Genomic DNA, 17,595 nt, shown 5'->3' with positions numbered 1-17,595 from the left:
TTTTTTCAAAGCAGCAGAAAGTTAGGCGGGTGGTCAAGTGGCAGAGGCAGAGAGCGGCGGTCAGGCCCGCCACTTTCAGGATGTCTCGCCTTCAGCCCACAGCGGTTCATGCGCAACACGCACTGTTTTGGCCGGAACCTGAGACAGGAGACAGACCATGCATCCAGAGCACCGGTGTGTTGAGCATGAGTCGGAGCCGCAGACCAGGGCCCACAGATGTCTGCTCCAGGAGACCCCCTGCAGGGATGAGGCCTTCTTAGTCTGGAGCAGACCCTCCCTGGGAATTCTCTGTATTCCTGGGCCTCACGGACTGAGCCCACTTCTCCCAGAGCTGGCCAGCAGAAAGGTTCAGAGCAATTTGCATTTTAGTTAGGAGTCTGATGGATGTCGAAGGCTTATGGATTTGAAAAAGAAATGAGGAAATCTCATGCATTCAGGAAACAAGGGAGGCTGACCCTTTTGCCTTTCTGGCCTCTGCCCTGCTTTAAAGTCTTCAGGGCCCCTGTTGCCTACCATCAGAGGTGCAAATTCTGCACCTTGGTGTCTCCAACCTCTCAGGGCCCCAGCCAACCCTTCTAGCCTCATTCCCAGAAAGTTCTCATGACACTGGTCTTCCCACTGGTTCCCAAGCTGCAAAGACTGGGGGCGGGTCCCCCCAAAGCCCCCCACCTTCTGTGCATCACTTCACCTCGAGACACACCAGGGTCTTTCCCAGACGTCACCTCTCTGTGCTCACGTGGTCTTCGCTCCTCACCCAAGATCCCACTAGGGGAAGCGGCTGATGCTGTTTAGACGCTGACTTGATGCCATGCTGCTTGTGGGAGATGCCAGGAGACCGGTCAGCTGGAGGAAAGCATCCGTGCCTTGGAATTGAAGTGACACAGCCTCTGCAGCTCTTTCATCGCTTCGCCTGAAGTTGCTGCTCCTTCCCAGCATCCCTGAATGATGTGGAAATCACTTTCAGGCAAATTGCCAGCTACGGTTCCTTGACTTATTGTTCTGCAGGGATAGGATGTGTCGCTTTACATTTGTTGCCTTCTTTCTAACCACTTTGGGCAAAACATTTTGTTAAAAGATGCAGATTTTTTTGTCCCCCAGAGCGACTCTTATGTGAATGCCAGAGGTATTGAAATGCCCTCATATTGAACTGTACAATCTAATGATGTAGCTTAAAGTAAGTTTAGAGAAGGAATAAGAGAAGCCCCACAGCTTCACCATTTGAGAAATGGGGCTTTGCCTTGGGCTGGAAGCTCAGGACATCTCTCGATAGATGTATTTCTCTCTGTAGTAATAAGGCCTCTCATCTTCCAGTTTCATTGGCAGCAAACACTGGGTAACAGAGATACAGAAATGCCTGTGGCCGTGTCATAATAAAGTCATTTTAGGGACTGTAATTGTGCCAGGAACTTTCTAAGTTCCCTTCTCAGTTAACACATAATTATGTAGCACTGTGCTCCTTTGGTTGCTCAGCACACATTGCTTTCCAGTAGGTAGCTTTGGGGGATGGTCCCCTGCTGGGGCTCGCAAGGCAGCCTTGGCCCTTTTGTGCAGGGATACAGTGGGGATGTGGGTGAGAGGCAAGGCCGGGGGATGGCTTCTGGAAAACACCTGTGGTTGGGAGACTTGGAAACCGGCAGCTGCCTCCTCAGAGCCTCGCCCCCCCTCACCCAGCCTTCTCTGGAACACATGCAAAAGTAGAGTCTTGGGGCTTGTGTCCCCTTTTTACCAAATGCTCCTTAGCATTTTGTAAAGTGTCAGCCGAGGTCACAGTGTTCAAATGACTTTGAATTCTGTGGCAGTACATCTTCCTTACCTTTAATCTCAAAGGTAAAGAAAAAGAAAAACTGAGATTTAAAGTTCAAGATAGTTTAGAGGCCCCATAGTTTAGTACCTTTATGTGCTGGTTGAAAATAGGAGAATCTCAAAAACTTGGGCACCTTTTGAAGGTCTTCTAGCCAAATGTTTACATGGATGTAAAGAGAGAGAGAGAGATGGATGGGTAGATAGATAGATAGATAATAGATAGATGGTTAGGTAGATGGATAGATGGATAGACAGGTAGATAGTTAGGTAGATAGATGATAGATGGATACATGGATGGCTGGATAGATAGGTAGATAGATGGATAGGTACATGGATGGATGGATAGATAGGTAGGTAGGTAGGTAGATAGAGATAATAGTTGATAGAAATAATTAGATTAAAACTGTAATTGGATAAGCCTGTGTGTGTAGGCAATTAAACTCGTATTTGCCACCATCAGGAATTACAGCACAGCATTTTGTTTCCAGTGGCAACTCACTGTAGTTAAATGTCCATGTAGGGCTTCCCTGGTGACGCAGTGGTTGAGAGTCCACCTGCCGATGCAGGGGGCGCGGGTTCGTGCCCCGGTCCGGGAGGATCCCACATGCCACGGAGCGGCTGGGCCCCGTGAGCCATGGCTGCTGAGCCTGCGCGTCCGGAGCCTGTGCTCCGCAACGGGAGAGGCCACAACAGTGAGAGGCCCACGTACCGAAAAAATAAAAAATGTCCATGTAGAAGAGAAGGAAGTCAAGGAAAATGTCCTGGGCTTTTTTGTTTGTTTGTTTTTAATTGTATGAGCTTTGGGAATGAATGACCTCTGTGTCACCAGGCCCCCAGATTATTTAAAATGGGTAACGTTGCGACGAGAGGGGTAAAGGTGGTGACTTTGACTCTCTGGACACAGGAAGGAGGCGGTTACCAGGCAGAGTGAGATGCAGTGCCTTCCATGGAGCCACTAACAAGAAAAGGTGCAGCCACTTGTCTTGAATAATTTGAATGTCTACAGACAGTGCATCTAGACCTTAGGGCTTCTGACTCTGTTGGGGGACTTGCCTGTGGCTCTCTCTACATTATTTATTTTGTGTGTTTGGTTTTACCTTTAAAATGTTTAGATTATAAATAAATCCTTTCAGAGATTAAAAATGATGGAAAGAGCTCTGTGAAATATTGGCTTGCCCTTTTTCTTAATCATTTTAACCGTGTGGGACAGCATCCACGAAAGCATTTCGTTCTCACACCATTAGCTTCGCTTTTTAGAAATTATTTCATTCTCGTGGCTCAGAATGAGACATGACCTGCTTGGTTCACATCTCTTCCACTCCCTCTCTTTTCTGGCAGAGTCAAAGCAGCACGTGTCTGAACTGCTCCCTGCCTTCTACCACCGTGTTCTCTGTCCCCTCCCTGCAAGCATCTCGTTCTCGTGTTCTTGGGAGCTGAGGACATTATGAACAGTAGGCATGCCCTCTGTGCGCTGGGTCCTGACATTTATGTACGGTAATGTTGGATGGAGAGAATACAGACCAATGCAGATCGCCAGAGGGTGGATTCCCCCTCCCCTCTAACACAGGCTCTGAGTGTGTGTGTGTATGGGTGTGTGTTTGCGTGGTAGGAGTTCTTGGACATACCACTGGCTCTGAGACATCTGTTAGTCAGTTACAAACTGATGCTCCCTTAGATCAGAACGTTTCTAAATATGTGCAGTGGTAAGATGTGCTTTGGGGGATCCTGATGTGTACAAGACGAGGTTCCCTCCATCAAGGAACTAGCTCCAGAAGTGGAGAGGAGCAATGCCCAGCCATAAATGCCAGATGCCCAATGAGCACTTTGGTTATCAAGAACCTCTAAAGAGCTGAACCCCACAGTGGAAAATCTACTTGGAATGCAAGGACTCCAGGGAGAGCCGGGGGCTACCAAATATTCTAGCCTCCCTGAGCCCTCTCATGTGGGTCGGGGCTTGATCTTCTGGGCCAGCTCATCCATCCATCATCCATCCATCCGTCCATCCGTCCATCCATCCATCCATATTCATCCATTCATTCTTTCCTGTAGCTAATACATAGTGAACATATGTGGTGTGCCAGATGCCAATTGGGCATTGCAGACATGTGGGTGAATAAACAGGACCATTTGGGAACAGTCTGGAGGGCTTCTCTGTCCTTGAGTGCAACCCCAGCGGTGCCCAGCGTGGACAGGGTCACCGGGGACGCAGAGCAGAGCCCACTTGCACCCCATCCTCCCTCTCATTGCTCCCCGACAGAAAAGACTTGCTCTTCCCCTCTGCTGAGCTGGGCTGAAACCCTTCATTTCACACTAGTAAGGCATCCTGCTGTCCAATCGCTTGGCTTAGCTCTGATGCTTTCCATAATCTTTGACTGAAAGCAGATTGTTACGCACAAGTTTCTAATGTGATTTTCTTATTTCCCTCAGTTCGATGGTTATTAGAAATAACTCATGGATTACAGTAGGTATTAAATATTCTTACCTAAAAGTTAACCTCTGTTTGTGTTTCTTTTTGCCTAGTTAATTGATTTGTGTTCAGGTGGACTTGGAACATTGCTAAGATTTTAATCCCATCAAGTGTGAAAGGTAGGATGGAATGTATGTGTGTCCTGGATGGCTCTGCAGAAGTGAGGTGGCCCTTGATACCTGTAGCCTGAGTGGCGCACCTCTGTTGCAGCATTGATGCTGGTTTTTATTTGATCACCTCTTTAGTTTTTCCCCTACAACTTGTATTCTGTGTTATTTGTTTTTTTGTCCTGGCTTTTTAAAAAAATTATAGCGACTCTAAATTATAGAATCTCTCTCAGCACTGCTCCTTCTCAGTTGTCAGTTCATTAAAAAGTTTTTGCTCAGCCTTCATATTATTTCAGCATGGCATCTTTTTGTTTAAGTCATTTTGAGCAATATCTTTATTTAACTAGCTGAAATTGTTCCAGAGCTGAATTAGAAGTAGCATATTGCAGCTGCTTGGGTGCTACCTTGAGGCACAATAATTAGCCCATAATAATAATGCATGTCCAAGTGAACTTGTCGTTATTGTCGTAGAGGGCTGAAGAGAGTGGCTTCCTTAAAGCTCATAAGGACTCTGGGCTGCGCCAGTGAACGGCCAATTTCTGAAGCTGAAGGAAAAGTTAAGGGGAAAAAGAAAATGTCCCCAGCCGTAAGCCTACTGGTTTTGTGCTGTATGACAGCCCCTCTCCGCCCCATGACAGGAAGTTGTTTTACTCCACTGACACTTGGGGCATTCCTCCGGTTGCTGGGGTCGGTGCAGGGCACATCCCCAGATGCTACGAAACACAATTGCCAAGGGTCACATGGGCCGGGTAGAGCATCTTCTCTTGAGCCACGCATCCCGTACCTCTGAGGACCGAACATGACATGGGCAACCTCAGCCCAAGACTGGAGGGCTGATGAGGGTTGCCAGGTGACCTGTGTATATGAGGCGTATCCTGAATCTAGTGATTTTTGTCCTGGTCCTGGATTAATTTGTCAGGATGCCCTCAATGCCCTGTATTCAGCTTTTTTTTTTTTTTCAATAAATTACGAAATTCAGCCAGAAGAGTTTTTTATTTTTCCAGTTTAACTAGGCATCTTATAGTGGCAGAAGCTGGCCACCCTGTGGTTGATGGATATGCTGCTACCCACTTCATGCTCCTGGTTAGTGGACAAGCCAGCACACCCATGCCCCTCCATTAATAGTCACTTAACAGCACCAATTCCTCCTTTCCGGTTATGTCTTAACATCCTCGGGGAAGAATTCAGATAACTCCGGCTACGGTTTTCTTCAGCCACTAAGATAGCAAACTCCGGCACAGGTCATTTGTCATACTCGTTTTGGTCCTGGATCCCTGATAGGTCTCTTAATGAAATGATGTCTGCAAATCCTCTTTCTCTGAGCTATGCCAGAGAAAGCTGCATGATAGCGGGGGTTGGACAGGAGGTGATGGTGGGAGGTGGTGATGGAGACCTCCTTAAAGCCCCAGGTGGACCTTCCCTCTCTCCCTCCTCCCAGGCTAACTGGCCTTTAGTGGCTCTGAGACTGTCAGGGCTGGGGAGCTTCTCCAGGCATGCATAGCTAAAGAGATCCTGTTGTCCGAGGGCAGCAGTTCCTAGTAAGTAACCTAGATTTCTCTTACACTCTGGCTGCTTCCTGCTGTCTAAATAGAGGAAGTGTAATGAAGTTTATTATCTGCGACCTAATGCTAATTCCTCTTGCGTCCTGCCTTTGTGCAAAGGGAGAAGGGTCATTTGAAAAGAAGTATCAGGACTAAGCTCTGTTGTTGTAAACACTCTCCAGAGTAATAAAACAAATCTACTGAACAAACAACCTTGTGAAACACTTAGTACTCTGGAGTCATTTGTGACAACCCTGAGTTGTATAATATATTTCATCACAGAAGAGGAAAGGTCAAGGTATGGAAGGGTGTGATATTTTGTCCTGTGTTCTTAACATGGTACCTTATCAATGAATCAGTGAATTAAAATTCCTTCTAAACCTCTTGTCAAATTACTCTCATATCTACTAAAGCTTTTTCATTTTATTTAAACAAGTAAACAGTGACTAAAATTAGCATTTGGCATATAGGACAAATGGTACTGAAGTAAGCCACACGTCCAAGCTTGATGATATTTCACCTATCGATAAAAATTTTAAAAAATGTTGCCTGCCAAATCAAACAAAGCATATTGCAGCCATCAAGCCATCACACTGTAGCCACCCCTGTGGTGAGCCCTGAGTGAACTCAGGATGAGAGAGCACAGGTTACTGGCCCCCCGACAGCTGAGGTGCAGATCAAAGGAACGATTTCAGTGAGCCCAGACTCTTGCATCTTCCCGTATATGAAAAACACTAAATTCCTTAACTTGAGATATCTGATTTTCTTTTTCTTTCTTTCTTTCTTTTTTTTCTTTTAACTGGACTATAGTTGCTTTACAGTGTTGTGTTAGTTTCTGTTGTACAAGGAAGTGAATCAGCTGTATGTATACATATATCCCCTCCCTCTTGGACCTCCCTCCCACCGCCTCCTCCATCCCACCCATCTAGGTCATCACAGAGCACCGAGCTGAGCTCCCTGCGCTATACAGCAGGTTCCCACTAGCTATCTATTTTACACATGGTCATGTATATATGTCAATCTTAATCTCCCAGTTCATCCCACCCTCCCCTTCCCCCCTCCGTGTCCACATGTCCGTTCTCTAGATCTGCATCTCTATTCCTGCCCTGCAAATAGGTTCATCTGTACCACTTTTCTAGATTCCACATATATGCGTTAGTATACGATATTTTTTTTTCTCTTTCTGACTTACTTCACTCTGTATCACAGACTCTAGGTCCATCCACATCTCTACAAATGACCCAATTTCATTCCTTTTTATGGCTGAGTAATATTCCGTTGTGTATATGTACCACATCTTCTTTATCCATTCATCTGTCGATGGACATTTAGGTTGTTTCCATGTCCTGACTATTGTAAATAGTGCTGCAGTGAACACTGGGGTACATGTGTCTTTTTGAATTATGGTTTTCTCAGGGTATATGCCCAGTAGTGGGATTGCTGGGTCATATGGTAGTTCTCTTTTTAGTTTTGTAAGGAAACTTCGTACTGTTCTCCATAGTGGCTGTATCAATTTGCATTCCCACCTACAATGTAAGAGGGTTCCCTTTTCTCCACACCCTCTCCAGCATTTATTGTTTGTAGATTTCTTTTTTTATTTAACATCATTATTGGAGTATAATTGCTTTACAATGTTGTGTTAGTTTCTGCTGTATAACAAAGTGAATCAGCTATATGTATACATATATCCCCATATCCCCTCCCTCTTTCATCTCCCTCCCACCCTCCCTATCCTACCCCTCTAGGTGATCACAAAGCACCGAGCTGATCTCCCTGTGCTACGCGGCTGCTTCCCACTAGCTATCTATTTTACATTTGGTGGTGTATATGTGTCAATGCTATTCTCTCACTTTGTCGCAGCTTACCCTTCCCCCTCCCCACGTCCTCAAGTCCATTCCCTACATCTGCGTCTTGATTCCTGTCCTGGCCCTAGGTTCATTAGAAACATTTTTTTTTTTTAGATTCCATATATATGTGTTAGCATACAGTATTTGTTTTTCTCTTTCTGACTTACTTCACTTTGTATGACAGGCTCTAAGTCCATCCACCTCACTACAAATAACTCAATTTCGTTTCTTTTTTATGGCTGAGTAATATTCCAATGTATATATGTGCCACATCTTCTTTATCCATTCAACTGTCAATGGACACTTAGGTTGCTTCCATATCCTGGCTATTGTAAATAGTGCTGCAGTGAACATTGTGGTACATGACTCTCTTTGAATTACAGTTTTCTCAGGGTATATGCCCAATAGTGGGATCGCTGGGTCGTATGGTAGTTCTATTTTTAGTTTTTTAAGGAACCTCCATATTGTTTTCCATAGTGGCTATATCAATTTACATTCCCACCAACAGTGCAAGAGGGTTCCCTTTTCTCCACACCCTCTCCAGTATTTATTGTTTGTAGAGTTTTTGATGTTGGCCATTCTGACTGGTGTGAGGTGATACCTCATTGTAGTTTTGACTTGCATTTCTCCAATAATTAGTGATGTTGAGCATCTTTTCATGTGCCTCTTGACCACCTGTCTTCTTTGGAGAAATGTCTATTTAGGTCTTCCACCCACTCTTTGATTGGGTTCTTTGTTTTCTTGATATGAGCTGCTTGTATATTTTGGAGATTAATCCTTTGTCAGTTGCTTCATTTGCAAGTATTTTCTCCCATTCTGAGAGCTGTCTTTTAGTCTTGTTTATGGTTTCCTTTTCTGTGCAAAATATTTTAAGTTTCATTAGGTCCCATCTGTTTACTTTTTTTTTTTAACATCTTTATTGGAGTATAATTGCTTTACAGTGGTGTGTTAGTTTCTGCTTTACCAAGATCCTTTTTGACCCACCTCCTAGAGAAATGGAAATAAAAACAAAAATAAACAAATGGGACCTAGTGAAACTTAAAAGCTTTTGCACAGCAAAGGAAAATGTAAACAAGACTAAAAGACAGCCCTCAGAATGGGAGAAAATATTTGCAAATGAAGCAACTGACAAAGGATCAATCTCCGCTTGTTTATTTTTGTTTTTATTTTCATTACTCGGGGAGGTGGCTCAAAAAAGATCTTGCTGTGATTTATGTCAAAGAGTGTTTTTCCTATGTTTTCCTCTAAGAGATTTATAGTGTCCGGTCTTACATTTAGGTCTTTAATCCATTTTATTTTTGTGTATCGTGTTAGGGAGTGTTGTAATTTCATTATTTTACACGTAGCTGTCCAGTTTTCCCAGCACCACTTATTGAAGAGGCTGTCTTTCCTCCATTGTATATTCTTGCCTCCTTTGTCAAAGATAAGGTGACCATAGGTGTGTGGGTTTATCTCTGGGCTTTCTATCCTGTACTATTGATTTATATTTCTGATTTTGTGCCAGCACCATACTGTCTTGATTATTCTAGCTTTGTAGTATAGTCTGAAGTTGGGGAACCTGATTCCTCCAGCTCTGTTTTCCTTTCTCAAGATTGCTTTGGCTATTCGGGTCTTTTGTGTTTCCATACAAATTGCAAAATTTTTTGTTCTAATTCTGTGAAAAATGCCATTGGTAGTTTGGCAGGGATTGCATTAAATCTGTAGATTGCTTTGTGTAGTATAGTCATTTGCACAATATTGATTCTTCCTATCCGAGAACATGGTATATCTCTCCATCTATTTATGTTATCTTTGAGTTCTTTCATCAGTGTTTTATAGTATTCAGAGTACAGGTCTTTTGCCTCCTTAGGTAAGTTTATTCCTAGGTATTCTTTTTATTGCAATGGTAAATGGGGTTGTTTCCTTAATTTCTCTTTCTGATCTTTCATTGTTAGTGTATAGAAATGCAAGAGATTTCTGTGCAGTAGTTTTGTATCCTGCAACTTTACCAAATTCCTTGATTAGCTCTAGTAGTTTTCTGGTGGCATCTTTAGGATTTTCTATGTTATAGAATCACGTCATCTGCAAACAGTGACAGTTTTGCTACTTTTCCAATTCGTATTCCTTTTATTTCTTTTTCTTCTCTGATTGCTGTGGCTAGGACTTCCAAAACTATGTTGAATTAATAGTGGTGAGAGTGGACATCCTTGTCTTATTCCTGATCTTAGAGGAAATGCTTTCAGTTTTTCACCATTGAGAATGATGTTTCCTCTGGGTTTGTCATATATGGCCTTTATTATGTTGAGGTAGGTTCCCTCTATGCCCACTTTCTGGAGAGTTTTCTTTTATTGTAAATGGGTGTTGAATTTTGTCAAAAGCTTTTTCTGCATCTATTGAGATGATCATATGGTTTTTCTCCTTCAATTTGTTAATATGGTGTATCACATTGATTGATTTGCATATATTGAAGAATCCTTGCATCCCTGGGATAAATCCCACTTGATCATGGTGTATGATCCTTTTAATGTGTTACTGGATTTTGTTTGCTAGAATTTTGTTGAGGATTTTTGCGTCTATATTCATCAGTGATATTGGTCTGTACTTTTCTTTTTTTGTGATATCTTTGTCTAGTTTTGGTATCAGGGTGATGGTGACCTCATAGAATGAGTTTGGGAGTGTTCCTCCCTCTGCAATTTTTTGGGAGAGTTTGAGAAGGATAAGTGTTAGCTCTTCTCTAAATGTTTGATAGAATTTGCCTGTGAAGCCAACTGATCCTTGACTTTTATTTGTTGGAAGATTTTTAATCACAGTTTCAATTTCATTACTTGTGATTGGTCTGTTTATATTTTCTAATTCTTCCTGGTTCCGTTTTGGACAGTTGTACCTTTCCAAGAATTTGTCCATTTCTTAGTAATCTTCTGAAGTTCTGACTACCTGGTCTTCCTTGCAAAAACTCCTGTGGATCCTGGCCCCACCCTTTCCTCTTTGGAGCCGTCCCTCAGAGCGATCTGAGATGCTGTGTCCTAGGCTTAAGTCCTCAGTTTTGTCCGCCGAATTAAACATAATTCTCACCTTTTAGGTTGTACATTTTTTTCCAGTCGACATGCCAAACCGTTCCAAGCCTGACAGTGTGTAATACTGCTTTCAAATGCTTCACTTTAAAAAGCCAGCTAAGCAAAGACCAATTTGATAACACTAATACATTGTGACTTGAGAAAAATATTTAATTTGCACCTTTTCTTTTTTAAAAAAATTAGGGTTTTTAGTGATATTTTTCATATGTTACTTTCACACTCTCTTATTTTGGTCTCTTTCTTTTATTCTGCATGTTTCCTTGATTAATTTGGAGAACATCTGCATCTAATTCTCTCAGCTTTTCACTGGCAAAACCTCGCAGCTTTTCACAGGACTTAGAGACTTCCCGTGCCAGACAGTCTTGGATTGTAGTTAGTTGAAATGCCAAACCTCCAAAGGTGCCAGAGCAGAAGTGTGTAATTATGTAATTTTCTCTTAATCTTTCAGAGTCTTTCTGCGAGCAATTAATCAGTATGCAGATATGCTGAACAAAAAATTTCTGGATCAAGCCAACTTTGAGCTGCAGGTAAGAGAAAAGGTAGACATGACCTTTGTTGGGAAATCATGTTAAAACAGATTGCTGGTCTGAGCCCATATCTTCTATTTCTAATCCTTGAACTTAAGTTTTCTCATTTAAGGTGTGGAAATGGAATTTACAGTGTGTGATACTGGAACCCGAGGATTGAAAATGATGCCTTTGGGCTATTTGCTCAATTTAGCGAGGAAGGAGATGGAGCTGTTTCAGAGTGAAAGTCTTGAATCAGAGTGACAAGTAGGGGCTCTCTGAGCAGGAAGGCCACCACATCTCAATTGGTGAGGCTGCCAAGATTGTCTCAGACCATCCTAATGTGATGAGGATCAGCCCAGGAGACGAAGTGGGTCTGCATCACTGAGCCCAGCTTGCTTGTAGATATAGGTTTTCCCCTGATATATTCTCTTCCGGCTTTGTGCTGCCCCAGTTGGCCTGTACCAGGCAAAAGGTCCCAGCCCTGCAACACCCCTGGGCTGTGGTCAGCTGATCCTTCCATGTTGACCCTACTTCTCCAGTGCGTGCGTGAGTGTGTGTGTGCGTGTGTGTGTGTGTGTGCGCGTGTGTGTAAAGGATTGCTTTTTCCCTGGCATGATTTCTTACTGCATCTACTATTTGTGACTCTCATTTCCACTGAACTTCGGATATATTTCTGCTAATCATGATTTTGCCATTATGTAGTTTCATTTACTAAAGTTTGCAAACAAAAGCATCCAAATGCAAACAGGTTAGTTTCCGGGGTGGGATTTTTCACTGAGAAGGAACCTGAAGGATTTATGTATACCCAGAGGGTGGTCTGGCTCAAAAATGAGTTACCAGATAACAAAAATTAGGCAACCATCTACCTTCCCTTTTTCATTGTCTTCAGAAAATTTAGAGCTAATGTGCTACTCAGTTTATTAGATTAAGTTCTTAGGTGCCTATACCCTATTTCTTGTATCATTTTTTTTAATTAAAAATGTTTTATTGTCATTTAAGTACATAGTAGTACATCAGATACTGTGTATTTGGAAATGTTACTTACTATTTTTCACAATTTTAAATGTTTTATTATTTTCTCTGCTTAATGTTTGTTTTCACACGTCCTAATACACAGATATACGCACGTAAAATATTTATGCAGTGTAAATCCACACATCGAATAAAATAAGGAAGGCCCCTTACCACCCTTTCACCCTTTTCTCCCTCTGTCGGGTAACTTTTAAAATAATTGTTGTGTGTTCTCCTTGAGGCTTCTTTAAGTATTTACAGTTGACCCTTAAGCAATGTGGGAGGGCGGGGTGGAAGGTGATTAATCTGAGTATCATTCGACCAACCACTGACTATGGAGTACTGTAGTAGTTACTACTGGAAAATATCCACCTGTAAGTGGACCCAAGTAGTTCAAACTCGAGTTGTTCAAGAGTCAGCTGTATCTGGACCTAGACCTGCTTTCTTTTGGTTTTGAACGTGAATTGGGTCCTGCCAGCCATGGTTTTCACTTCTATCGTATTCCACAACATAAATGTTACCAACATGGGTGCAGGCATTCCCGCACTGATAACCTGCAGGCTATTTTCAGTTTTTCCCGTTTCCAAGCAGTGCTTCCATGAACAGTGTGACACACGCATGTCAGTGCTGCATTGCTATAGAACAGGTTCCTGGAAGCATAATTGCCAGGCTGACTGGTAAGGTATTTTAAGCTTCATGGACACTAATAAATTACCGACTTAAAATGCTCTAGCAATTTGCAATCTCACCAGCCTTCTCTGAGAGCAGTCATTGTCTAGAGTCTTCTCCCATACCAATTTCTTTAAAATTGTTGACTCTTATTTTTATTGGTACTTCTCTGATTGCTAGTTGGGCTGAGAGTACTAACTGGCTGTGAGGATTTCTAGTGTGAACTGTCTGATCGCTTCCTCTGCTCACTGTTCTCTTAGGCTGTTTGTCATACTTTCTTGTAAGTTGGAATTCTTTTTTGTTTTTTTTTTTTTTGCGGTACACGGGCCTCTCACTGTTGTGGCCTCTCCCGTGGCGGAGCACAGGCTCCGGACGCGCAGGCCCAGCGGCCACGGCTCACGGGCCCAGCCGCCCCGCGGCATGTGGGATCTTCCCGGACCGGGGCACGAACCCGCGTCCCCTGCATCGGCAGGCGGACTCTCAACCACGGCGCCACCAGGGAAGCCCTGGAATTCTTGATATAGCCTAGTCATGGGTTTAGGTTTATCGTATAGAAATATTTGATTTTTCTGTACTTAAATGTGTCTGTTCTCTTATGGCTTTTGGGTTTTATGTTTTGCTTGGCAAATCCATCTTTGATTATAAATTTAACTATTCTTTATGTAGGTAGTCTCTGATAATACCTTTATAGTCTGCTTTTTTTTTAACTTTCCAATGATTAATCCATCTGTGATTTCTTTTTTTAATGATTTCTGAAAAATTGAAGTATAGTTGATTGACAGTTGTGTTTGCTTTCAGTGTACAGCAAAGTGATTCAGATACATATATATATACATAAAATATATATATCTATATTCTTTTTCAGATTCTTTTCCATTATAGGTTATTACAAGACGTTGAATATAGTTCTCTATGCTATACAGTTGGTCCTTGTTGTTTATATGCACCTGCATTTTCTATAGTTACTGTTAGGGGTTAGAGTCTAACTTCACTTTTTCCCACATTATTTTATTGTCGACAAAATTTAGTCAGTCTAAGAAAGAATTGGAAAATTTAATTCAAGCTGAATTTGAGGATTATAACCCAGGAAGAACATCTCAGAAAGCTCTGAGAACTGTTCTGCCAGTTAGAAATCAAGGCACACTTATATAAGGTTTTTTAAGACAGAGGGTGGTACATCAAATGACATATTATTGACAGTTTACATAATCCAGATCTAAGTCATCAAGTTGGGTCATGTGACCCCTTACAAGGTCAAGAAGGGATGTTATCTTTTAAGGAGTTGTCTTGTTGATGCGAGGAGAATGTTCCTCTTTATGGTTGAGCAGCTATTTTCTGCCGATGGGGGAGGTTTGGTCAATGCCTCATGCAGATACACAATGCACAGTGAGGGGAGAACGGAGTCCAAAGGGCAGAGAAGAATTTTTATGTTTAAATAACATACGAATTTTATTTCACATTATAAATAGTTTCTTCTTTCCCAATGATTTGAACTGCGACTGAGGAAACTCATAATTACAAATGCATGTGTGCACAGTTCTATTTGCTGTGTTATTACCCATGGGTTTTATACCCAGCTAGTATTACCAGGACTTCCCCATTAGTGTGTTATTGCAAAATTATCTTGACTCTTTTTGCGCATTTCCTCTTCTGTGTGAAAATCAAAATCACCTTGTTAAACTTCTTAAAAATGCTGTCTACATTTTAACTAGGATTCTGTTGAATTCATAAATAATTGTAAGGGAAATGTAACAGCATTTTGGGAAATACGTGGCAGTATTTATTTTTTCCCATCCCACACAGGAATATTTAGGCCTTTTTATGTGTCCTTCATCAGGTTCTCTTGTTTTATCCATGTAGGCCATGCCTATCACGTGAGATGGCTGTGTATTTCAGGTGTGACTGCTATGGGTGTGGGCTTACTGGTTATTGCTGAGCTTGAGCATTGTTTCATGCATAGGGTCCTCTGGATGCTCCCTTCAGGCCAAACACCTTGTCTGCAATGAGCCCTTTTGGCCTTTGTCCCTTGGCAAGTGTGAAGTGCATTTGATTGTTCCACTTTGGAGGGCTCCCACCCTCCCACCCCCAGGGGGAGGCTTGGGTGCCATGTGGCCGTGGCCGCCTTCAGCGTGTGGTCCAGGCAGCGGCCGCTCCCACGAGGTGCATTTTTATGTTCTCACATTCCCTGCACAGTTCTCTCTCCTGACACTTCCTTCTCCTTTAACTAAGCATCCCTGTGGGCTGCTACTGCTTCCCTCCGTCCCTCATCAGTCTGCTTCTCATTTCCAGCAAGTACGGTACCAAGGACTTTTTTTTCTTAACCTTATCCTAGCGAGCTGCCAGCCTGACACCCTATCACCCCCCCAGATCTGTAGTGTATAGTTCATACAAACAGAGACTTTCCCCTACTTAAGTAGAGTAAGAATACCAAATGTAGGAAACTTACATTCTCATCACCCCTACCCAGTCCTCAGACCACATTCAAGTTCAGTCGTCCCAATCCCATCCTTCAGAGGTCAGCATCACAAGTGCCGTTAGTTGTCACATCTGAAATCACGCGTAGCTTGCAGGGTTTTTTTTTTTTTTTAAGTTTGTATTTTTATGTGATTTTTTTAAAGACTTTATTAATGGCAGTTTCAAGTTCACAGCAAATTAAGAGGGAGGTGCAGAGATTTCCCGTAGACCCCCGCCTCCTGCACACGAAGCTGCCCCACTGTCAACATCCCCCACCAGATGGTACATCATTACAACTGATGGACCTACACTCACACATCATAATCACGGAGTCCTTACTTTACATTACGGTATACTGTAGACGTTTTGTCCACTCTGTGGGTTTGGACAAATGGAGAATGACATGCCTCCAGTTCCAGTGCCCTAAAAGTCCTTGTCCTCCTCCTATTCATCCCTCCCTCCCCCGATGCGTCCAGTTTCTGTGTGTCTTTCGTCTCCTTCAGGCTAGAACAGTTGCTTGTTCTTTCCTGGCTGTTCTGTGCTCGGCACTCTTGCAGAGCACAGGTCTGGGTTTGCAGACGGCCCTGCGCTGGGGTCGCCTCACGTTCCCCAGTGCTTAGACCCAGGCTGCACCCTTGGGAGGAGCATCACAGAAGTCATGACCCCTGCCCCCCATGCCAGATGCTCCCAACTCCTGGGGGGCCCCCTCGTCCTGTTCAGGCTCTGACAATGGCCAGGGGATTTTTGAGGTGCACAATAGGCAGCCTCCTCATTCCTAAGGATATAAAAATCTCCTGTGGGTCCCAGTCTTGCTTTACGGGTGGAAACGCTGAGTCGCCAGGCACGTGGGCCACGAGGGAACCTCCTTCTTCAGGGCATTGGACCACGCAGTTCCCCTAAATATCTCCCAAGGCAGGGATTTCAGGAGACTTGTGGCTCAGCTGTCGTCCTGGCCGCTGTGTGAGTGAAGAGAAGGAATATAGAGTTAGTGAAACTGGCGTTTAAAAAAGACACATTCTTTTTTTTTTTTTTTTTTTTTTTCGGTACCCGGGCCTCTCACTGTTGTGGCCTCTCCCGTTGCGGAGCACAGGCTCCGGACGCACAGGCCCAGTGGCCACGGCTCACGGGCCCAGCTGCTCCACGGCACGTGGGATCCTCCAGGACCAGGGCACGAACCCACATCCCCTGCATCAGCAGGCGGACTCCCAACCACTGCGCCACCAGGGAAGCCCGACACATTCATATTTTTGTTGATGTTGTTTTTATGGGCAACAGATATACATTAAAATACGCCTGGGTCCTGCTCTAGTGGTGTCCCTGACCCAAACGTGGCCAGGGACCCCTGCCAGTGCTGTGAGAGGGCACTGCTGGGAGATGGGTGGCCATAGCAGGGAGGTGTTAGTTCCAAAAACAAAGGAAGCAACTTGTACTTTATTGATTTGAGTCACCCCTTTTATTATAAAAAGGCCTAAAAGAGAAAGTGCCTTTGTGGGCAGGAAAGAGCGTGGCCTGTGAGGTCCAGGACGGCCCGCTGGAGACCCTTGTTCTGCTTCACGTGTTTTTGTGTGTGTGTGTGTGTGTGGTTTGGAGCAAGTCTCTGAACCTCATCTGTGAAATGGGAAGACCAACACTTACCTGGGAATGAGCTGCTCTGTTCCTGAAGAAATGCCAGTTTCTGAGGAGCACCGGCTAAATGAAGCCCACTACACTTTTAGCTACATCCATGCTTGAAAATTTCCTCTTATTTCTCTGGTCACTGAAAATAGAGTCATTATTGTTAACACCACGTTTTTACGTAACTCTGTGTAACCATCTCATTTGATGCAATGAATATTATCCCTGTTTTGTAAATAAGAAAACCAGTACCCACAGATTTCTTCCTAAGATCATTGAAGGCACCTTGGAGCTTGGACATGTGATGGAAACTCTGTCCAGCTCTTTCCCACTGGGAGCCGGTGAAAGTTCCCCTGAAATATCCTGTGGTACAAAAATGGTCCACTGAGGAGTATCTGTGATGGCCAGTCTCTGAGCCCCTTGCTGCAGTTCCTGGGAGGGGGGGAGGGTCTCCCCGCTTATCTCTCACCTGTGCTCCCCCACCCTCGGGTGCCGCCCTCTGAGAGAGGATGCAGATGGA

The 17,595-nt window shown here is 43.6% G+C and overlaps 1 protein-coding gene across 2 annotated transcripts in view; it reads left to right on the top strand.

Annotated features, from left to right (window-relative positions):
- The window catches only part of DOCK1 (dedicator of cytokinesis 1), a 535,086-nt gene that overhangs the window by 403,228 nt on the left and 114,263 nt on the right, over window positions 1-17,595 (top strand). For both annotated transcript variants that reach the window (XM_081220288.1, XM_081220287.1), the window contains exon 30: window positions 11,267-11,345. In XM_081220288.1, the coding sequence (XP_081076414.1) occupies window positions 11,267-11,345 (79 nt within the window). The remainder of the gene's footprint in view (window positions 1-11,266; window positions 11,346-17,595) is intronic.

This window comes from Mesoplodon bidens (assembly GCF_964165515.1).
Source record: "Mesoplodon bidens genome assembly, chromosome: 1".
NCBI lineage: Eukaryota > Metazoa > Chordata > Mammalia > Artiodactyla > Ziphiidae > Mesoplodon > Mesoplodon bidens.
This window is presented reverse-complemented; position numbering and strand designations above follow the sequence as displayed.